Here is a 23,291-nt window from a genome sequence, read left to right on the forward strand (position 1 = left end):
CTCCGAAAGATCAAGCACTGCTGATGCACCAGATCAAGGGTGAACCCATTTGCCACTGTCATTTGCTACAGAAACAGCGTTAAACGTTAAATACCTGGGAGCAGTTAGTATTTATGCAGCTAACCAATTTACAAAAATACAAATATCAAAGGTATCAGTTATTTCCAAATATTAGCTCTTTTAAGGGCAGGGTAAGCTGAACACTTCTATTTACCTTGTATCAGCTGCACTGTACTGACAGGCTGAAAATGCAACACGTGAGTTGGAACTACAGTAAAATGTTTGAACTAAACACAGTTCCCTTTGTTTTCAGTAGGATTAAGATATGCAGTGACACTTTCACTGTGTATGGTACTTAAGTCCCACATGTTTATTCATAAACTCAAAGTCTAAAACCAGATCCTATGAGCATAGGAAAGCACAGCGTGTCATCTTCCTATCCTGAGTTGTGATGCTCAGAAGGACTGCTGTAAGAGCTGGTATACTCCACCCCAGGCAGGCTCAAGTCCACATAAAAAGACAAAGCAATGAAACAGGCTTCATACCTCAAACATCTGTCAGATCTGAAATACCTACAAGAGAGTGCACCCTACCTTGTGAATCAGAGGCCAAGTCTTGTTCTCAGTGCAGTGATCTACAAGTCTGGTCACCTCAGATGGATTCTCATCACATACTTTTACACCAATCTCAGCTTTGATGGGCTGTTATAACACAAAGTAAGATGCTAGTCATGATTCAGCACTGTTTGTTCTATCACTTATCCTAGCATAACAGAAGGCTCGCATGGAAGAAACAAATTGGGTTCCTACTTCTAAAAATCTTCATTCCTTCCCAGTCTCATAATTTTATTCAGCCCAAGAACATGTTCAGAGATACCCACATTTATTGCAATGCTTCAGAATTGATTATAAGCATCCTGATTACTAACACTTAACATGTTCTCTGACTTTATTTACATTAAGTTGTGCCACACAGCCCTAGCATCCCACCTGGAGGTCTTTGCTGTGAAAGCACAGAAAAACCTAGCATTTAATAATTAACCCTAAAAACAGGAAACCAGCAATGCACATTACTTTCCATTGCTCAACACAAGTAGATTAACAAAGTAGCAAACTTCCCAGGCTAGTTGGCATGAACCAAGAATGTAAAATATTTGTAAGTTTGCTTCCCATCATGAACCAGCAACTTATTTGCCTTTCACTTGTCACGGTCCATTGGCAGTTGATTGCAAAACCGTCTTCTGACAGCTGTTCAACACTTGACAGAAGCAAGGGTTTTTTTTGTTTTGTTTTAAAGAAGTACCCACAGCTAACCACGTGAAACTACAAATCCTCAGTGCACTCGACTGACAAAGCAAGGTGGCTAACGATAACTTGCATCACTTCCCAGCGCACCAGCTCCAAAATACATACGGCCCATCAGCACTCAGTAGTATTGCTCAGATTTAAGATAGCTGGTGTCAAAAGTACAGTAGGCTATTACTTCAATATTTAGGTACTTCAAGGTATCTTGGTAGAATAACCATTTACTTTGTTTCCACTGCATCTAACAGACAGATATAACAAATTATAACAAATAAACCTAGGCTGTGATTTTAGCTTTCATAAATAATCTGCAGGAAGCTTGCCAATCATTTACTACATTACAAAAAAACTTCCAAGAGATTACATATTAGAAGATCAGCATTTAAGAAAGTAAGTGGGAACAGATTTGTGTCATCAACGGGACCTGAAGAAGAAAGCTTCACTGTGGACATGCACAATGCCTTACAAGCCCTAGTCTTTACAAAACTAAGCCTATTTAGAGTAAAATCTTGTGAGCCCTTTCTTTTTACTATTATTTTAGTCACTCTTGGACATTATCAAACACATACTAATAAATAGTTTCAGACACCTTATAAAGGCTTTGGGGCTGCTTCTCTCAACGCAGGAAGCCAGGCTCTGGGCATCAGATGCTTTGAATTGTTTGTGGTTCTGGAACTGGAAGGGCCAAGTCAGCCAGCCCAGATAGTCCTTCCTAGAAATAAGAAAACACTAACATGCTGTCTGGATGATGGCCCAGCCAGCTCCAGCAGGGTAGGACACAGGCAGAACAAAGACCCACCCAAGATCTTTTTCCAGATGTCCCCTACTGTCTTACACAGGGTTTTATTGCACGTACACCAGGTTGTTGGAATACAGACTTAACACCACCATTAGCTCTCTCCTTGCCTAGGCAGAACTCTCATGACTAACTTGAATAATCAATCTGCAGCATTCATTTTGGAAGCCCTGCAAGATATGTATGGTGAGAGGAAAGAAGCTAACAAGAGGAAAGAAGCTAACAAGATGTCCAAAGCACAGTGGTTTATACCTTATGCCTGCTACTACTGTAACCAGTCACCTGAATAAGCTCAGGCCACCCTTAAAAGGAGCTTCTCAAATGCTCAGAAACTAGATTGGCCAGTTTCTGCACACACTTTATAGATTAGCAATGCAGAAAAACCCCCATTGGGTTTGACAATTAATCCAGATTACTAAAACAAGGAAGAATATTATCTAAGCATGGCATCTGAAGCAGGATCAATCAAAATGCATTTCAGCAACATCAGTACCATTCTCCTGCAATGACCAGCAAGATGTTTTTCTACATGTGCATTCTGCTTTAATTTTCTTAACTGAGTTACTGACAGCTCCAATCAGATCCTGGAAAGTCTGCTAGGCTTTGTTGTTAAAGCCTATTGAAGGGTTCCATGAGGATCTTCAGCAGGGAGGCATGCTCTGTTGTACTGCCTCCGTACCCAGTTTCTCCTTTTTTAACCACCTTTGAGCTGAAACAGCTTTCTCTACAGAGACTGAAACTGCAGGTAAATGAGCATCGCTGACCTATATAGGAGAGGCTAATAAAATGCAAAGAAACAATCTTCAATTCCATGTGGGATGCAGATGAAAATGGAAAACACTAAACTGAAATGGAATTTTTTTTCAAATCCTTCAAGAATCTCCGCTCCCAGATGAATTCTTAATGGTTTCTTAACCCAAAGGTCCTCCCACTCCAGCACTGTTCCAGCACTGCAGACGGAAAAGCGTTTGGAAGAACTCCAAAACCCACACCAGTTGCTTCAATTAAAAAAGGAAATAGGACCACAAAAATCCTTCCTCTTTGTTGAGCTGAAAGCACAGGGTTAAAGCAGCCCAGGTAAGTACTCAAACGCTGAAAGATCTCACTTTAGGAAATAATTTACACAATCTGTTTACCAAGAAGCACAAAGCTATGCTAGGCTTGCCAGAGCACTGAAAGTGTAAACCGAAATCCTTTAACACAGATCATGTCTAACAAATGGGCTAACACTTCCGCTCAGCAGAATTTTTGTTATTGACCGCTTTGAGACTGCAATATTTTAGCACAAGATAGGCCCAAGCCAAAAGAGAAAAACTTCTCTACAAATATGTCTCATTTTGGCTTTTGTAATGCCATGTGTCACAAAGTTGTTTACAATTTTCCATAGTATCAAAGTACACTCAACTGAAGATCATAATATGAGTTAGAGCAAGCCTAAAAATAGTTACTGTACTGAGACTACTCACTGCCTTCAAGAGAACTAACTCTCCTACCTTTTCTATCAAGCTCATCTTATATCTTGGCTTCCTAGGTTAACCACAGCTCTAGGGACAGGTTTCTTGCCACATTTCAGAAACTGGTTAAGTCTTCTTCATCTAATTAGATAAACTATGCTATACAATAACATCTGCCTTTCTATCGAGTAACCCTCTGCTGATATGGAAAAGCTGCATTTGTCTTCAGCCGTTAAATCCAATTGTGAATTCCACTAGCGACCTGCTGTAATTCCAAACTTTCTGATCCAGTATTTTAAAACAGAAGCACACCAATTCATAGTACTTGGAGACGGCCCTCATTCCCATTTTGAGGACCCATGGCACAGTGCAGTTCAGGAAGCAAATCAATCATGACAACGTATCACACAATCCCCACAAAGAACTACAATAAACTTGCCACTGGATGTAAACTTCCTATTTATAAGTGCTGTGAACCAGCTCATAGCCTGCTGCAGGATAAAATCATTCACTAATTTTAAGAACATGTTGGAAAAGTAAAGATTTGACTTTATTAGCTCAATACATGCCAAACAAGTCCATTAAAGGTCTCATAACAGTTAACAACATCCCTCAGATTGTTAAATTAAAACCTATTCCAGTATTACTTCAAATTGACATCAAGAAAGCAACTTGTCCCAATTGCCTTCCCCAGACACGAAGCACAGCATTCCATTTGGCTGTAATACCCCTAGTTCTCCAACATTAATACTTCTAGCTCCTTTACCAAAACTTAAACTCAGCCTCGAGTTTAGACTCAGGCTAACCTCAAGGGGCTTAACCTCTAGCTCCTCACCTGCCCATTTAAAACCGGAAAAGCAAGATAAGTGTCTAGACAGGGGAATCAGGCAGCGTTTTCATTAGTAAAAAGGAGAAATACTAAAAATACATAGAAGAGTATTTCAGAAAGTGTGGTTGGGTTTTGCAGGCAGCTTCAAATCTACTAACTTTTTCTACAAAGAATCAACAAATGTGGATTAGGTGGTCTACTTCATATACAACAGATTTTTCCAAAACTACACAAACTAGTAGCCTAAAGGAGAAAGGACTGGCTAAGGGTAAGTAGCAGGTAGTCCGTTTTCGTAGTGGAGGAGGCTACCATCAATTACTGTAATACCTGTTATGTTCAACACTGATAAAGTTCTTTAGGTTAGCAAGGCACCAATGCCAAGATTATAAAGTTATTCAAGAAGCCAAAAGCAAGTCTGATTACGAATACCAGAAGTGTCTTACAATACTGAAATTTCATCTACTGTTTCACTGCCCCTTTGTTATCCGTGCATGCACTGCACTAACCAGAGGGGAAAACCCTGAATAAAGACATGCAATGATACACCAACCTAGTTACCACTGCTGATGAAAGATACCGAATTCATTCTCATTACTACACTGAGAACAAGGCAGTGCTCAAAAGATGTTAGAACAGAGCCAATCTTAGAAAGGAACAGGAAGAAATAGAAAATATTCTGCTGCTGTTACGAGCCATGCTGTGTCCACTACATGACTAGTAAGAGTGGCAACAAGCAGCCCATCTGAAAAAGGCTATTTGTGAACCAGAAACCACGATAAAGGCCAATGAGGATGAAAAAGATCTGAAATAGCTTGGATTCCAAAGTCGTACAAACAAAAAAGCGTGGCTGGGAGCACAGTACTCAAGGCAAGTTATGAGTTAATGCCATACCCAAAGCTAAAAGCCAGCTTAAATTTTACAGCAGACCAGATAATATCTCAAGATTATGAACTTGTTAGAACTGGACAGAGAAAAGTCAGACTTACTATATTTGAGAGATTGATATTGATATTAGGTTTGAGATACACGCAGATTACCAGTGTTCACATTGCTCTTCTCCCATTACCATTTATTAAGTGCAAGTGGTTAGTAATCCTTTAATCATGTCTAATCTTCATTGCTGCGAGCAGGGTTGCTCTTGTGTGCTACAAACAACTTCAGAGTTGCACAACATATACACAGAAGGGGAAATTTTCACTTAGCTCTTCAAGTACTTTACGCCTTGGAATATTTTAAAAGGCATCTGAAGGGTACCAGTATTTCTTTAATATAAACCCATTCAATTGCTGCACACAAAGCTGTTCAAAATACCTCTCTAGGCATAATGTATTGCACTAATCTTTAACTAGCTGTACCCAAATTAGACCAATAAGAGTTCATTAAAAACTAGCCAAACCAGAACAACCGTACTCTAAGGAAAATTAAAAATCAAGTACACAAGGTCAGTGTAAACATGTTCTTTAATATCACTGAAGATAAATTCAGAAATCCAAGTCTTAGATGGGTTTCAAATAAATAATCATTATGAGTAAGTGTTTACATATAAAGGGAGCTCTCAAAGCAGCAGTGCACAGTTTATAACTCCTCCCTGCTAACACACCCCCAACAAGAGAATGTACAGTAGGTAGTGCACACTGGAAAAAACAATCACAACATACGGCACACCTGCCATCTGCGATGAAACCACTGAATATGACTTTGAAAAGAGGGGAGACGCAAATGAAGGCATGCACTGCCCTTTAAAGCACCACTATTTTCCCATAGTCTTTTCACCAGCATTACACAAATAAGAAGCCTGGGAATACAAGTCATCTTTCTGCTTCTACAATTCACTCAACTCAAAGATTAACACAGCAGTGCTCTGATACAGAAAATGTATTCCTCAAACTGACATTGCAGCATAAAATATTGTCCCCATCCCAACTGGTTTCTACTCAGGGACACCTACTCTAATTTTTAAATTCCTTTCCAATAACTGCAGAGGTAATCCAGAAAGCTTAGACAGGTAAGAGTTGTTGTTTCTTGTAGATCCTGGCCCCCGTGTACTGAAAAGAACCAAGACATGACAGGTCTCAAGAAGGTGTATGGTTACCCAGCAAAGTGTCTGGTGTCCTACGTCACTCAAATAAAACCTTCCAAAAGTAAAAATTCTTCCTCAAAGTGAAGATTTGCCTTTCTTAAATGACTCCAATTATTATGCTGTAAAAATATGCCCGATGTGAAGTTCCTCACATCAAAACAAGAAGATTTAACAACCCAGAAAGACCAACAAGAAAAAAGATCAATTATAAATATGCCACAAATACGCTTGCAAAAAGAGTCCCTGCAAATTGTTTTCTTATTTAAGTTACTGTTTCACCAAAATATTTTCTCTGCAGATATGGGTAGAGCAGTCTTCCGCTCTTTGTACTTTAGTTCAACATGCAATTGATCTATGATAAGCACTGCAATACTCTGCATAGAAGCACATAACCTGCTAGCATAAACTCCTCAACACAGTTAACCTGCTTCATTACTCAATTTTTCTTCTCCATTTCTAGTATACCTGAAAAAAGTTCTGCCCCTCTCAGCTACAAGTCAATAAAAAACCTTACTATGTAATACTGCTGTGTACCTACTGAATAAATATTACAGGAGTTAAAGGATTGTTTCAATTGCTAGGTTGGCTTTGGCAAAACACGAATTGGAATAACATACACTTCACACATTTGAGTAGGGGACGCTGCAACATTTAACAGATACAAAATAAAATAAATCTTAGATTTCTAGAACTGTCAGTACACAGGATTCCCAAGTTGTTCTGAATACAGGAGCAGGGTAATCAATTTTCAAGGAAAGCCACATAGTCAGTCAATCTGGCCAACTGCTGTTCATTTGGAATTGGTGGAACCGGAGCAGGTTCTACAAAGATAAAACAGATGCATCATTAATGAAATTTAAGAAAGCAAGTCCATCCACAATACCATCCATCACAACAGTAAGGAAAAAATTAAATGCATCAGACTGTTAAACAGTCTTATGGGACATATCTTAACTGTATCTCCTACCTATGCAGCTTTAGCTGACATTATTTTTCTGCTATCTGCAACATTAACTAGTCCAAGAGTTACTAACAGCAAAGATAGCTGTAACAAGTTCCAGTCTCCAAAATTGTTTTTGCGTATGTTGGAGTCTGAATAATGAAGACTGACAGTACTTCCACTAGACAAAAAAGCTCCCGGAGCTCTTCGATTGCTCCCTTCCTTACAAGTTGCCATACTGAAGATACCAAATAAATCTACTGGGTTATCCGACTAACAAAACACAGCAAAGTACTGCATGGGTTGCAGGAGAATGCAGGGCACATGCAGATCCTTATTAAATGTCAGCTAACCTGAGAGTACAGTTTAAAAATAGGTTGAAGACAAGTGACTAAACGCAGGGAGATATTAGGAATTAAAAATCAAAAATATAAAATAGCAGGAACATTTGCATTTACTCTTCCTGAAGAGTTAGCAGACTAGCATACAGGATATAGTTAAAGTAGACATACTGCTAAGGGCTGCAAGTACGTGATAGAGGAGGCTGACAATCGAAAGAACGCTTTCAAAAAACAAGACCCCAGCTCTTGAAATTAGCTTGGAATTAAACTTGTAAATTTAAGACACTTTTGGCAGCTGTGTTAGACACAGCAAGCCACCAATTCAGAGCTGCTATCACTATCTTGCAAACAATAGACAAGAGTGCTTTGAGAATCAGCATGACTCAACATATTACACCTCAATCTATAGTTGAGCTCTGAGGAAAACCAGAAGATTGCTTTCTTCTACAGGGAAGACTTCAGAAGTCCCACATCACATAAAAGCAACAAAACCTACTCAGAGTTGCTTTGTGAAGAGACTGCCTGTAAGTCAGAAGTTTTCACCAAAATCCTTTGTTTTACGGGGGCTGTCTATCCCTTCTTTGGAATCTGCTCCCTACTTCAGCTATGGAAGTGGGAATCTCAGGCACTCCTTAAAATGCGAGGGAAAGAAGACAGAGGGAGAAATATGTTTACATAGCACCTGATGGGGTGGGTTTTTTTGAGGGGGGGAATGACAACATTCACTTCTCTAGGACCCAATTCCCATTTTGTGGTGCTGGTGAAATTGTGTTCATATTAATCACACAAGTTTAGATATATGCAAGTAGATTATATATAAACAGAAAGTACCTGATGAAGGAATAAATCTGTTAAAGGAAGCTTCCAGCACACCTGAAGAAAAACACAACAGAAATTAGCGCAGTGGACCAATTTTAAACAGTTCTGTACATCAAGCCAAAACTGGATAAAAAGGTAATTAAAATTAAGCCTGTTCATTTAGCTATGAAATAAAACATGGTAAAAAGAAGAATACCCGAGGCTCAGCTGGTTAGACACGCAGCTTCAAAATAGATTACAGCCTCCTGCCTCTTTCTTTCGCCTCAAAAATAGTTCTCGCCACTCACTTCACTTTTGGAAAAGAACCACATGTAACTAACTCTCAGTACTTGTAAGCACTGAATATTTTGCAACCAGTTCATGAAAAAAACGATCACATGCAAAAGCTCAGGACGCGGGTTGGTTATGTGCTGCGAGGGATAAATTCCAACACCTTGCCTGGCACATGTTTGTTATAATGTTCTGGGCTCTGAACACCTAAAAATTCTGCCCATACAAACAGTGTATTTTCTTAGCCTAATAGATGTTGCCCTTTTAGATACGCTGTAATTTGGCTCCTTCTTCCAGAGCTGCACTGTGCAGTTTAAGAGCAGTCATTTCATCTCTGCTTTCATAGCTTAACATTTATTTTTTGCCAGCCATAGACACTGCTTTAGCAAAAAAAAAACCAAGTATTTTTGCTGGCTGAGCTTTGCAGGAAGAGATATTCTGTTATCAACATCATGACAGTGAAGAAAAGATCCAGTAGAATACGTTTTAAAAAGCAAAGGGAATTATACCAACAACTTGAGCTCCTCAGAACACAAAGATCCACTAGATCCCTGCCCAAAGAAGTTCTACTTCTCCTGAAAAAAATCTCAGGTTCAAAATGGTATATTTTTACTCATCTTTATTAGATTAAGACATGTCATTCGAGGTCATCCAACTTATGTTCCACTGAGTCAGAGCAGCAGAGGAGGAGCAGGAGAAATCATAGCATATCCTGTCTGCTTTTGTTTAAAAAAGTTAATTTGAGGATGTAGTTTAATCCAAACTACTTGTAACCCCAAACCAAACCCACTACTTTGTACTTCCTACATTTTATAAACATTGCGTGTTTTACAGTGGCATAACCCCCCATACAAATATCTAAAAGAATATTGTGCCAAATTTTAATTAAAAATTAACACCTCATTACTAGAAAATGCTAAACTCAACACCTAATGAAATAACAGCTCCACCTACCTGGCTTTTTAGGCATTACCATACGAGTTGAAAAGTCTGCTTGCCAGCCCTGTTCTAATACACCTGAAAAGGCATTTTTACATTTGTAAGAACAAGTATCTCATATAATTGCTAGAAACGCAAAATAAAGATGCACATTAAGACCTGTAGAAAGGCATCTCAGTACACTGCCTATATTCCACAACTCTAAGACATATTTCTTGTAAGCATTTAGACATTTAGTTTGACAAATAAGCTCATGAAAGTAATGATAGCACACAAAACTAGGTTAACCCACTACCTTCAGTCTTCCCTCACTGCAGAACTGCTTTAACACTTCTACATATAGAAGGTGAGGATAACCAAGAGTAACTAGTGGCAATTAATAAAATCAAACACTTATCCAGAACCAAGACATTTATCTCTATTCACTGCCTCATCACTACTCTTTTATAATAGTCTCAGAATTTGTATACATGTACCTATTTACCATCACTTACAGCTCTCTGATCTCAACCACCTGTAGAAAAACTATTCAGTGAATAAATGCAAAGTACCTTTCACAGCTTCTTCTACAGGAAGCCCCACAAAGGCTGCAAAATCATCTGCAACTATTGAGGTATATGCCTGAGAAACCAGTCCAAAGGCTCGTCTCCTAGTTGCATCTAAGAAGAGATAAACACTGTAAGCAGACAGTAGACTAATCTCCGTAACTAGGAAATCTGAGAAAATTTTCCAATTCTAACACATTTGGAAGACCACTACCACCCTTAAAGCTAGCACTTTACAACTTCCCTCTCCCTTCCCACAACTCATTGAGGTACCACAGTCAGCAGTCGGAGACAACAGCTTGCTCTATACCAGGACAAAAGCCCTCAAGAGATCGCATTTAACTTCCAAATGCAGCATCTTGGGTACTACCACCAGTATGTAAACCAATTTAGGAAACTGCTTCCAATGGCATTCTCCATTTGCAAAAAGCTTGCATGCCAAATAGTTCAAAATCAGAAAAAAAATCATGAAAAAAGCAGCTAGTCAAACTATTCATGCCTTTTTAACCACATCTGCTTTGATACCAAGGCATCTGCAAATCAGCTGTTTCTAAAGCTACAGGGAATTTGTTATTGCAAAATACTTTGGAAGGCTTTTTAGCAGTCTGTGCTGCCCTCTAGTAGCAAGACTTTGCATGTTAGTGTTGCACAGACTCACTAAAACATTTGTCTAAAGCCACATTTAAAAGAAAACCCTTTTTGTAAGTGTCAAGGCTCTGAAATGCTAAGCCAAGTTCCCTAGATTACTGGTTAAAAGTCTGATAAAACTGGATAACTAATGGTCTATTTTGCTATTACAGAACAAAATATATAGTGTATGAAATTCCAATATGAAAGAATATACAATCACCCACACAATCCTAATAAAACCAATTTCGTTTGTTTCTACAAGTTTTTGTAATGAGCTTTTTATTTACACCTGATACCTAAAATCCTTTAAGTAAAACCTACAAAAACTTGGCAACGGTCTCCTGACCACTTCTGATTTTTCAGAATAATAAGTAGTCATTTGTCTACTTGTCTATTTGTTTGAGCACACAAATAATTTAACGTGACATATAGTTCCACACTACCTACAAGAGTTCAATTTGTACCTCTAAGTGCTTCCATGATTGGTTGAATAGTCTCAGACCACTGATGCGCACTGATTGTTGTATAGATTCCCGGGAAGTCTCTCTGCCAGATTCTTTGTCCTACCGACCAGACTGCACCAAGTTCAGCATTTGCCTGTTGTGACAAAAAAACCTAAATAGTTAATCCAGAATGGTGACCATTCTGTATAAACCCATTTCCACTCCCCTCCTTTTCCCGTTGCAAGAGTATGTCACGATCCCTGTAACGATGAACAGACAAGCACTGGGAAATCTTGTTCTAGCAGGTATCACTGCTGCAAGCTCCCTGATCCATCCTCTGCCAAAACTTTATCGCCCACATACACAAAGCCTGCTCACGTGTCAGTTATACCAATCCAGGCGGACACACCAGCTAAAACAATCCTGGAGGACAGTTTGCACTCAGGCTGCTGACCAGGGTTGCAAAAGGACAGGCACAGCTTATTTTCTGCTTAGAGAGATGCTTGCCTCTTCAGTAGAGGCTTTATACAGTGCAGCGGCTGTTTGCACGGTGAAGGCAATTTTCAAATGGAAAGTCTTGAAGTGTTGACAATAGGTCACAGTTAATATGGTGCCATACTCACTACAACTGCTCTCCCACTACTGGTTTTAAGGGTGTGCTGGTTTTGGCTGGGATAGAGTTAATTTTCCTTCACAGTAGCTAGTATGGGGCTATGTTTTGGATTTGTGATGAAACCAGTGTTGATAACACAGGGATGTGTTTGTTGTCGCTGAGCAGTGCTTACACAGAGTCAAGGCCTTTTCTGCTCCTCACCCCACCCCATCAGTGAACAGGCTGGGGGTGCACAAGAAGTTGGGAGACAGCTGACCCCAACTGACCAAAGGGCTATTCCATACCATACGACGTCACGCTCAGCATATAAAGCTGGGGGAAGAAGAAGGAACGGGGGGACGTTCGGAGTGATGGCGTTTGTCTTCCCAAGTCACCGTTAAGCGTGACGGAGCCCTGCTTTCCTGGGGATGGCTGAACCGCTGCCTGCCGATGGGAAGCAGGGAATGAATTCCTTGTTTGGCTTTGCTTGTGCGCACGGTCTTTGCTTTCCCTATTAAACTGTCTTTATCTCAACCCACGGGTTTTCTCACTTTTACTCTTCCAATTCTCTCCCCCATCCCGTCGAGGGGCAGTGAGCGAGAGGCTGTGTGGTGCCTAGTGGCCGGCTGGGGTTAAACCACAACAAAGGGTGACTTCTACTGTGTTACATTGTCATTTGGACAACTAGACTCCAGAACACCCTGTCAGAATTGCAACCAAACACCAAACTGGGTAATAAAGTAATATTTTCAACTGTAAGGTGAACCGATTTGTTTCTGAAGTTAAGACTCATACCAATCATTACTTGACACAATTAGCAGAAGATTCATCAACACATACACATAAGGAAATACTATGCTTTGAGGTGTAACCTTCCCAAAATAATTCATGCAATGAGTTTCCCCCACCAAGAATGATGCTTTGCATGAAATGCAAGTTCCACCAAAAAGGCCAGATTATTCACAGAATTTGCTGTGCAACAAATACAGCAGGTTTCAGAGAAAGGCCAAGTAAAATTTGGTCCAGATGGCTATTGACTCAACTGATGTAACTACTTTCTTGAAAGAGAAAGAAAATAATTTCAGAACCACCTGACAGGTCCCGTTTGACCACGAGGTTTCTTAATACAAGACTACAGAACACTTGTTTCCTTGTAAATATCACCTCAAACTAAAAACCTAACAACAGTAAAGTCTGGAAGCATTTCTGTTATTATATTTAGCTAAATCCTCAAAATGCATCTTTGATCCAAACGGAATGCAAAACAAGTGCCTTCAGAAAGTTAATCAATTTGAAGATGCAACTTATCTGAAGTCAATTTTCACTACACAAAGTATTCTGCACTCTCAAGTGGAATGCAGCCCCATCCCCAAGTCAGATCCATTGCCTTCCTCCAGCTGACTACCCTTTATCACAAGACTTTCTACTAAGAAGTCTACAGATTTACTGAATTCTATCGCACCAGATTACTTGGGAAGGAAAAGAGGTAACAGATGAGGAACAAGGAGGTCTTAAAGACCAACATGCCATCTGCTGGGCAAACAGTTCACAGCACAGAACTGAGCCCAAGGATACTCACCAAACTGAATCCTTGGGGAAAAAAAAGAGTCCTTATTTGCAAGAACTGTTTGAAACTGGTTTAGTATCAAACAGCATTTTATGAAGTACTTACAGATTTGATAGCAGGAGGGATTCTTTTCCAAAGATACCGCGCGTTATTCCTAAAAAAATTAATTAAAAATACTTCTCAGTAACCAAATGTTTGCTACAAAGAGACACCAAAAGTTTTGAGATGCTATAATTAACACAGTCTTAGCGCTTTAAAACATTCCTTCTATGTCCACTGAAGTAGAAAAACAAAGTTACTCTCAAGTAGACAACATGACTGCCATAATACAACAAATAGTTCATTAACTGCCTCATTTAACACCACTTTAGAAAAGGTTTTTCATTTATCTACCCCAGGCAGCATTTCACAGAAGTTAGTTTTGCATTTTTATTTTTGGAATAGCTGCATCTTTGACGAACACATGTACAAAGAGTAACTTTTTATAATGTCAGTAGTCGTTTAGACCAGTAGTCTCCAAACTTGGATCATGCACTTCTAATAGAAAAACATTTTTGAGCATCCACCCCCAGTATATGCATATGTATTTATAAGTTATATAATGTACTACTGTATTAATATATTATGTACATTATAAAGCATACAAATACAGAAGTTAAAAAGGATGAAATAAACACCATTTAAAGATATTTTTATGTTACTTCTTAATAGTACAAAAATACTTTCTTCATGTGCCCACAGCCCACTTTGCATACCAAAGATTTAGACTGGTTTGTGCATGTTCTTCCCAACCCAGCTTTGTCACATACATTCTGGAGATTTGGACATACTGAAATATTTAGTCATTGATCTTTAGAGCACAGAAGTCAAACTGAAATGGTTACAAATTCTCAGAAAGATTTAAAAATGCAAAATAGAGAAAAAGATTCACTGCTTTTTATTAAAGCACAATCCTAAAACTCCACAATGCTAAAACTTCAAATTAATTTGAACCAAGGTTATTTGCATTAAATCTAATACTCAGTATCAGCATTCAGGGAATTTGCCCTGAAAGAATATACATCTACAATGCAACAAAACACTCAAATCTTCGAATCCCCACACCAATGCTTACTTTGGCTTGATAATCAAACATGGCAGTGTCATTTATTCTGCCTGAATAAATAGTCAGCAATTTCTCAATAAAACCCCAAACATAGCGAATCAAGTTCACACAGGGACATGGTAATAATCCACCAGACCGAATTCAAAGGATTACTGCTTCATGCAGATTTAGCTCATTTAAGCCAACAGTATCCCTCATTTTTAACATGGACAGTTTAGAGTTATCTTGTAATTATACACAAGGAGGAGCATGCAATCTTACTCAAAAAACAAATGCAGCCTTGAAAAGCTACAAATCAAAACACCGAAGTGTTCAACACTTTCCAAAGGAGCCAATTTCACTATTTAAGGAACTTTCTTCCTAAAGCCAATCTGTTTCCCTGCAGTTCAAAAGGGTGGGCAGGAGCAAACAAAGGAGAATAATTTTCCCAACAGAGCAAGGGGTGAAAGAGACTTAATTCCATTAATTTTTTTTTTTAATTGTTGTTAGTCACACAACCAATTACTAATATTCTGGCAATTACAGCTCAAGCCAATAGTGACAAATTCATATCTGAAGTCAAAGATTAATACAAGCCACTTACATGTCATTATGCAACAGGTATAAAGCTAGAAGTTGGCCATAAACAAGGGGTGTTGCAATTCCTCCAGGGGCCTAAAAAACAAGTACAAATAATTTGGTTACATATCTTAAGAACGAGGTATCTTACAAAATACACCAGGTAGCCAAGTTTAATGAAATCTGAACATTCCAAGACAGCTAATGGTTTTTTACACCACATAATAGCTCTGGACAAACTCCCAGAGTTTACAGTTGTATCTCACAATGACGAGTTAATTTGCACATGCCAGAAGTTTTACTTTGAAAACTTTGTTTTGCTGCGTGAATAAAGTAAGGTTACATCTTTCTAATGTTCTAGCTTATGGTCATGAAAGTGGTAACCATCTCGCTTTACAGTTCCACACAAACAGCTGTTTTTAGGCGCTCACGATTTCGTCTATCTTGAGCTGAACTTCAGTTCAATTCAGGACGCTCCACCAGAGTAGTTTCTTTGCTCACTGGAACTGCCCTTCTTAAAAATCCGAACTATGCTTTGACACTTGCCACACTTCAGCAGACCTCACAAATCAGACAAGTAGAAAACAATGAATTATAATAAGGTTATAAGATTTTGAAAGTCTATAATAATTTAAAAGCCAAAAAAGATTTCCAATAAGGTTTCAGCAATTTATCAAAGGGTAGTGCAGCAAGCACTCACAGGAAGCCAATTATGCAGCTATGTGATTTAATTACATGTGTGATTTATAGGATCATCTAAGCCAAAAGCAGGTGATTAGCTGTGTCGTGGAGCAGATATCATCGCCCCCAGCCATTCTTACACTGTTCCCAGGGCTCATCACCTACGTACAAATACAACAGTTTCTGCAACTGTTCCTTGGATCATGGCCAGTAAAACAAAGCCAGGTCAATTAATACCACCTGTTTGAAGTGTCTAAGTTCATCTTTGGCATTTCTCTGGACTAAAAAGAAAATGCATTAGTTTCTCTGCCAGGAGACTAGTGGAACAGAAGGCAAAGCTAACTACCACCGAAACAACTAGATTCACAATCTACAGTCTTACTGAAGGAAGCTCTGTGGCTGCATCTAGCCCACAAAAAAAATCAGCCTGCATATCAACTCATGATCTGAAACACGCAGGTTGTCAGCAGATATTAGTGTGCCCACAAGAATCTTGATGCAGATGCAGGCACGCACAGCAAATAACTTACCAGCTTTGTCAAAGCATTTGGGAACAGTTTGCCAGGGGTGCCTCTGTTGCCATTTAGTCCAAGAGACTGCTGACAGACACAGCAGAAAGCTTGAGCAGAGCGCAGTTTAAGTTCAGTGGCTTTGTAACAGCTCCCAGGGACCCACCGAGGTCCAACACCACCCGCCCTGCAGCAGGGAAGTGAGGAGGGTGCGTTGAACTTCCTCAGACGGCTGCAGAAGCAAATCCCAAAGCCTGCGGGGCTCCATCCCTGTCACTCAGAACTCAGCCTGACACAACTCTCTCACCACTCCGCAGAGGCCAAAAAGGCAGCCAAAGCCATTGCAAATCAGGTTCAAACAGATTGCCCAAACCAAGCATCAACCGCTGTTTTGAAGCTTGTTAATCTGAATGGGAATAAAAAGCTAACTCCACTTACAGAAAGCCATTCCCTAACGGGAAGCCATTCAGGGACTGTTAACACACGCTGTGGTCTCATAACCCTGACTATATCCCTCTACCCACACCTCCCTACCACACACCTTAGCAGTAAGTGCTGTACAGGTGTGCTCCTCTAAAGGATGGGAACACACCTTCAAAGCAAGTGCTAAGCAGCTCCCAGCGGGAAGGGCTGACCACACTCAGCTCTCCCACATGGTACTAGGGCACTCTTCTGCTTCTCTATGCTCACATGCCCATCACCTGAGGCAGCGGGTAGCTCATATTTTCAGCACAACCACCTCCCTCCAGCTCCGTAACACTCTTCCACAGAAGGGCATACGAAGAAGCTGCAGCACCATGCTGAGAACATGAGAGGCACCTGGGCTCAGCACAGAAATACTGCACAGAAACATCAACTGAAGCTTGACGGTGCACACCCATAAACAGGGACCCCTTCCATTTCAGGATTTTAGCCTGGAGAAGAGGAGGCTGAGGGGAGACCTCATCGCGCTCTACAACTACCTGAAAGGAGGTTGTAGCGAGGTGGGTGTAGGTCTCTTCTCCCAAGTAACAAGCGATAGGACGAGAGGAAATGGCCTCAAATTGTGCCAGGAGAGGTTTAGATTGGTCATTAGGAAAAATTTCTTTACTGAACGACTGGTCAGGCCTTGGAACAGGCTGCCCAGGGAAGTGGTGGAGTCACCATCCCTGGAAGTATTTAAAAGACGTGTAGATGAAGCGCTTAAGGACATGGTGTAGTGGGCATGGTGTGTTGGGTTGACGGTTGGACACAATGATCTTGGAGGTCTTTTGAACCTTAATGATTCTATGATTCTATTTTCTACTGCAAAGCTGTGTGCTTCGTCAACACTAAAGTTCTGCTGTGGCAAGTGATCACACACTGGAAGAGCTCTCTCCCTTCAATCGCTAGGGTAGCAAGATCTAAAAATCAGAATCACTGAAGAGTGCACAACAAAATTTTCCCTTATTTCAAGTTGCTACAATGGGATGCGTGAGCTTCACATTTAGAAAAGCACTGGAAAGTCCGCAAGACAAGAAAGGGTCTATGGATATCACCTGGGAAGAGCTATTAGCATTAACATGGTGCCACTTGGATTTACGACAGGCTGGAGTCTGGCACACTAACAGTGCACACAGCCAGACTTGAAAACTCATCAAACGATAGAATTTTAAACAGCACAGAGGAAGCTTAAATCACAAAGGATTTAAGAGTAATTCAGTGCTCCGCTCTCCTTTCTAATACCTCCTTTTTCTCAACCATGTGACACAGGAAGACATATGAATTTCTCTCTCACACCCCCCCCTCCAAAAAGACCCTAACATTTATACTGAAGTACGCTATTTGCCTGCAGCTTCACAAGTTTCTGAAAAGCTTTTTGGCGGGCCTTTGCACAAGCGGCAAGTTTAAACACCGAACCCTCACCGACCTCACAAACACACACAGAGCCACGAATACCCTTCCCTGTAGGGCCAGATTAGACTCCCAAAACAGCACTTTCAGGCAACAGTCTCTGACCCGCACCGCGCCCCGCAGCGGCTGGAAACCCTTGTGCCCAAGCCCACCCGCGCTGCGGAGCGGCCCCGAGCCCCGAAGCCCGGCCGGAGCACACGGGGCCTCAGCCAGGCCCCCGGCACCCCCGGGCCCAGTAGCGCGGTCCCCCGCCCCGCCGTACCTCAAGCTCCTGGGTCTCGCACTGCTCCAGGAGCTTCTTGAAGCTGAAGGAGTTCTCTGCCATCACCGCCACGGGCATCTTCCCCTCACGGCGACCCGCCGCCGCCAGCCAGAACCGCCTCCCCTCAGGAGGCGGCCGCGCCTGGACGCCACTTCCGTCCCGAGCAGCACGCACTTCCGCCCGCGGCCTGAGGCGCGCAAGCCGCTCTCGCCCCGCTTTTTTTATGCTCTGGAGGACTGAGGGGCGGGGAGCCAGGGCGGGAGGGGCGTGGCCAAGATGTGGGGGCGTGGCCAAGGCGGGCCGGGGGCGGGGTCACGAGCGCGGCGGGGGGGGGGGGTCTGGGCAGCACGTGTGTGTCGGACCCGCATCGTTTAAGGAACAGGGCGATTATACCTTCCCCCCCCCCCCCTTATTTGTGTGTGTTTGTGTGTAATAAACAGATTTATGTTTAGTTTTTAATTCGTGTATCCGGCACGTCATGTGATGTTTCAGATACACACGCTACATCCTTTATCACACATTACATACGGGATATAATATAGCATCTACAGGTGTACATATATCCTATAAAATAGTATATACGCCGAAATAGCGCACAATAAGCTAAAATGGCATAGAACAGCCTATTTGCTATTTTATAGGCAGGACCACCCCTCCGCCGTGGCCTTTCCCTGGCTCCGGTGCCCACCCTCAGCCGGGTCCCATCTGCAGGGGCAGCACCGGGACCTCCCCAGAACCGGGCTCAGGAGCCGTAGTTATGACTTCACTTTTTTTTTTTTTTTTTTTTAAACTTATTAATGCCTGAAGGATGGGGTTGGAAGACGCAGCCTCGCTTTGAGGCACACTTGTGCATGAATTGGTGGAAAATGGCAGAATTGTCACCAGATCTTTGCAATTACTGGGGCCACAGGTGGAAACTCTTATTTTTTAGGGTAAAATTAACCCAGGCGCCTCATTTTCTGCAAACCTTTGCTTTCTGAGACAACGAATTTGCTTTTCCCCATCATCCGCAGCCCCCGTATCCCTTGAACAAAGCCCGACCCCAGCGCTCCCCTGCCACCTTCCATCCCCAGCACTGCCCCAAACACCACCCCCAAAACCATTTATTCTTCATATTCAGCCAGGGGCCCCTCCAGTTTCCCCCAGCTGTGCTCCAGAGCTGCACCACCTCGGTGCAAAATTAGGGTGCAAGCCTGACCCAGCTGCGGCAGGGTGGTCCACGCTGGCGTTGCTGCTGCCGGTGCCGACGTGAAGGCTGTCCGGCGGCGTTCCTCGTGCTTTTGGGTTGAAAAAAGGAAAGGATAGGGATGCTGAGCCTCTTGATGTTTTGGCATAAGGGAAGCCTGGTGTAAAGCCTGGCCCCTTTGCCAGGGAGTCTCCGTGCTCCGGGAAAGGTCTCGGCTATAAAAATAAAAATAACGTGTGTTTGTGTTCGCTTTGGGATTTGCCCGGAGGAGAGCATCTTGGCGGAGGGCTCCAGGCGATGGCACTGCTGCTCCGCCGGCTCAGGCATCGCTTTTCCCAGCCACCGACCTCGCATCCTGCTTCCATCCCTGCCGGCCGCATCGATCCCGCCGGCTCTTTGTTGCCCCTAGCTCCGTACCGGCATCGCTTCGACATTCGGACATCTGAGAGGAACGTTGTCCCCACCTTTTGCTCCCATTCCCAATTATCCCGTGCTTTTCGGGAAGCAAAGCGGGCGACAGCTTGTGATGAGACCTTCCCTTAGCACCGGCGGGGTTGGGGTCAGACCATCCTGGATTGCCACCATGGAGCACGTTGGCTTCATCTCATGGTGGGGCATCATGGGGTTGCAATCCTCCCATCCCGATGGGATCCTCCTTCCCGGTGCCGGGTGGGAAGGCACGGAGCTGGTCCCAGCACTGCTGCTCATACTGGGCTTGAGCAGAACCGCAGCCTGTGTGCGCGCTCCTTCTCTCTGCGGGGCAATCATCTCATTTTGGGGAAAAAATCAGTAAAAAGAGAGCAGATGAGAGGTTTCCGCGAGAGGGCACTAGCTGCAAGAGAAACCGCCTAAAAAGTCCAAGGAAACCGGAGCGGGGGCCGCGGCTGCTGCCAAACATCCCGCTGTCCATTTCATAGGAGAAACTTTCCATTTTGGGGCAGTTAGGCTTTTTTAATTTTTTTTTTTTTTTTTCTTTCAGGATTTCCTTAAGCTTTTGGGACAACAAAGGAAGTGTTGCTTTCCAGCTTGGTTAGCTGAGCCTCCCAAAGCCACCAGAACCTCTCTGGAAGCAACACCTCGGCGTGGGGGCAGCCGGAAAAGCCGTTTCCTCTCTTTTCTTTTTCTTTTTTTTTCTTTTTTTTTTTTTTTCCTTTTTTCTCCATCCCTCTCCACTCCCCTTTCTTTAACACCCCTGGGGACGTCTCCCTGCGAGCCCCGGGTGCCGTGCTCACTGTGCTCCGTGCACGCTCCGGCTCGGCCAGCGCGCCGCACCAAGCCGAGCCGCACGTTTCAGCCACCGAGGGGGAAAAGCCTCTCCATGGGGTCTCCTGCCAAGCCGAAAAATCCCGCTACTTGATGGAAACTCGCCCTGTGCCACCAACTTCAGGGCTTACCACGGTATTTTATTTCTTCCATGTGCGTGAGCTGCAAACCCCGGGGTTGCGAGAGCTGGGGATGTTGCCAGAGCAGCTCGGTGGGGGCTTCTATAAGTGGAGAGGAAGCCAAGCGTCATGGCTGGGACGTCAACCCTTCGAGCGAGATGCTCTAACGGCCCCTCTTGCCTTCCTGTCTTGAGCAAGAGTGATTTCCACACCCTTAGCAACATAGTGGGCAGAAGCTGGTTGCAGAGGGCTTTCGGTGTCTCGGCGGTGGGCCAGGAGATGCCATCTGCCGGGGATGTCCAAAGAGCCCAAATATTTGCTTGGGGAGGGGCTGGGGCTGGTTAATAGGGGAGTACGGCCCTGGGTCCCCAGCCGGCGCGAGGTGAGGTGGCAGAGCCGTACCTGGAGGGGTTTTGGCGTTAGGAGCTAAATTCGTTACAAAAATTAGACCATGGAGGTTTGCGTTTTAGTCGTGGGCCGAGAAGTCTGAGTGTATTTTGATTCTGACAAATAAAAAGAGTAAAGAGTCAACTTACAACAAAACCAGCCCTTGCAAACAGGGAAACTCCTGGGTACCTGGGCAAACCGTGGCTGCTTGCTCCCACAGAAACCGGCTCCCCATCCCAAAGACGGCACGGAGCTGCTCCGTCCATCCCACCTGCAGACCCCTTTGCGTGGATTTGCAGAGCGCGGCAGGTTCAGGACCAGAAAGCGTACGTAAAAACATTACATCAGCACCCCGACGTCGTTGCATCACCCCCTGCTGAGTAATTTCCCTTCGCAAGCAGAAACCATCAAGCCGCGTGGCTGGAGAACGGCTTCCGTCGAAGTGAAAAGTTTCATGAAAAATGATAAATTCAGCCCAAACCTGCCCTTTTGCACGCATGTGCCGCATCCTCCCTCTCTCTTCTTCCCCCTTTTCCAAAGCTGTTTAAGGCTGTGATGACATTTTCAGGGAGGGGATGTGCTAGAAGGGAATACGCTTTTTTTTTTTTGCATCTTTTAGGCTTTTTGCCTCACCAAAATAAAACACAGCAGATCTGTCCTATTTCCAGGATTATTATAAATCTGGGAGGTTTGGACGCTGTTCCTGGCGTTGTCGGGAACTGGTGCGGGATGAGCTTGGCCCCTCTATGGTGGCATCATCCAGCACCTCTGGCCAGTGACCGCCTGGCCGAGTTAGCGTCCCGGGAAATCATGGGGTCATTTATATTATTCAGGAGCTTGCCTTCAATTCAGGCACCACAAGAAGAGGCCAGACTCAGAAAACAGCTGAGCATGTTGGAAAATCTACCCCGCTGGCAAAGCCATCCAGGTTAAATTAATGGGAAAACTCCTTGACTTGAAAGGATCCTGTTTTATCTTTGGCCCACGGGATTGAAAAGCACTTTAAGACGTGGCCGCCAGCCGTTGCAGGAGTGTAAAGTAAATTTAATGGGATTTTTATTCAGTTTCCTTGTGAATGGCATGAAAATCTCAGCAATTTGTTTGTGCCTTGTATGAATTTTAATGCGGCGATGGAAACGGAGGCCGGTTCTGCCTTCCCGGACAGTCCCAACGAGCCACCGGGTTGTTTTCAAAGCGATACCAAGGCGTTTCCAAGAAAGATTAGCAGAAATGTTGTGACAAGGCTTTATCTTCCCAGTCGTTTCCATGTGATGTGGAGGTACCCTCTGGAAAAATGATTACAAGAGGTTTCCCTTTCTCATCTGCTTCAAAAGCTTTGCAGGGGAACAAAAGGATCATGGTGGGGAACGTAAGATGTCACGCGATGATATGGAACAATAGGAAAGTTAATTTAATGTGAAAGTTAAAGAAAATGGTGGTAAAGGGTCAAGTTGAACCTCTCCACACCCTTCCCCATCCCCTCAGTACCCTGATTTATATGAGCTCTGCCTGGTCTGAGCAAAGGCTGTATCTAAATACGTTATTTCCTTCCATGACATCAAAGCTCATTTTACACCAGCCGCCAAAGGGGACTAACGCCTCGTTTTTAGGAGCTGCGCCCAGCAGAAAGGAAACGGCGAGCAGCCGATGGGAAATTATCATTTCTTTTTCCCAAACAATTTTCTTTTTATCATTTCATTTTGACAGGGGCGTTGGTTTCGACTCCAATAAACAAAAAAGGGAATTTTTTTTTTTTTTTTTTGCCTCCCTCCTCATTTTCTCAACTCCAACCTGAGGTCT

At 42.9% G+C, this 23,291-nt stretch overlaps 1 protein-coding gene across 4 annotated transcripts; it reads right to left on the reverse strand.

The window, feature by feature from the left end:
- Positions 1–5,825: 5,825 nt before the first annotated feature.
- COPS8 (COP9 signalosome subunit 8) lies at positions 5,826–18,719 on the reverse strand. Of its 4 annotated transcripts, XM_075153776.1 has the most exons (8): positions 18,537–18,719; positions 15,238–15,308; positions 13,655–13,703; positions 11,412–11,544; positions 10,324–10,431; positions 9,788–9,850; positions 8,576–8,617; positions 5,826–7,284 (listed from the first exon to the last, which is right to left on the reverse strand). In XM_075153776.1, exons 1-8 carry the CDS (start codon positions 18,612–18,614, stop codon positions 7,205–7,207), a joined length of 624 nt encoding a protein of 207 aa, XP_075009877.1. In that variant the 5' UTR covers positions 18,615–18,719; the 3' UTR covers positions 5,826–7,204. The 4 variants fall into 4 exon arrangements, with proteins under 4 accessions (XP_075009877.1, XP_075009879.1, XP_075009880.1 ...); XM_075153778.1 differs by lacking the exon at positions 9,788–9,850; XM_075153777.1 differs by lacking the exons at positions 5,826–7,284; positions 8,576–8,617 and adding an exon at positions 8,646–9,552.
- Between the last annotated feature and the right edge of the window lie 4,572 nt (positions 18,720–23,291).

This window comes from Calonectris borealis, chromosome 6 (assembly GCF_964195595.1).
Source record: "Calonectris borealis chromosome 6, bCalBor7.hap1.2, whole genome shotgun sequence".
NCBI lineage: Eukaryota > Metazoa > Chordata > Aves > Procellariiformes > Procellariidae > Calonectris > Calonectris borealis.

Coding starts and splice junctions, on each gene's coding strand:
- COPS8 (XM_075153776.1), bottom strand. CDS start 18,614: ATGCCCGTGGCGGTGATGGCAGAGAACTCCTTCAGCTTCAAGAAGCTC. Junction 13,704..15,237: donor TACCTGTTGCATAATGACAT/GTAAGTGGCTTG, acceptor TAATTTTTTTAG/GAATAACGCGCGGTATCTTT. Junction 8,618..9,787: donor GGTAATGCCTAAAAAGCCAG/GTAGGTGGAGCT, acceptor GTTTTTCTTCAG/GTGTGCTGGAAGCTTCCTTT.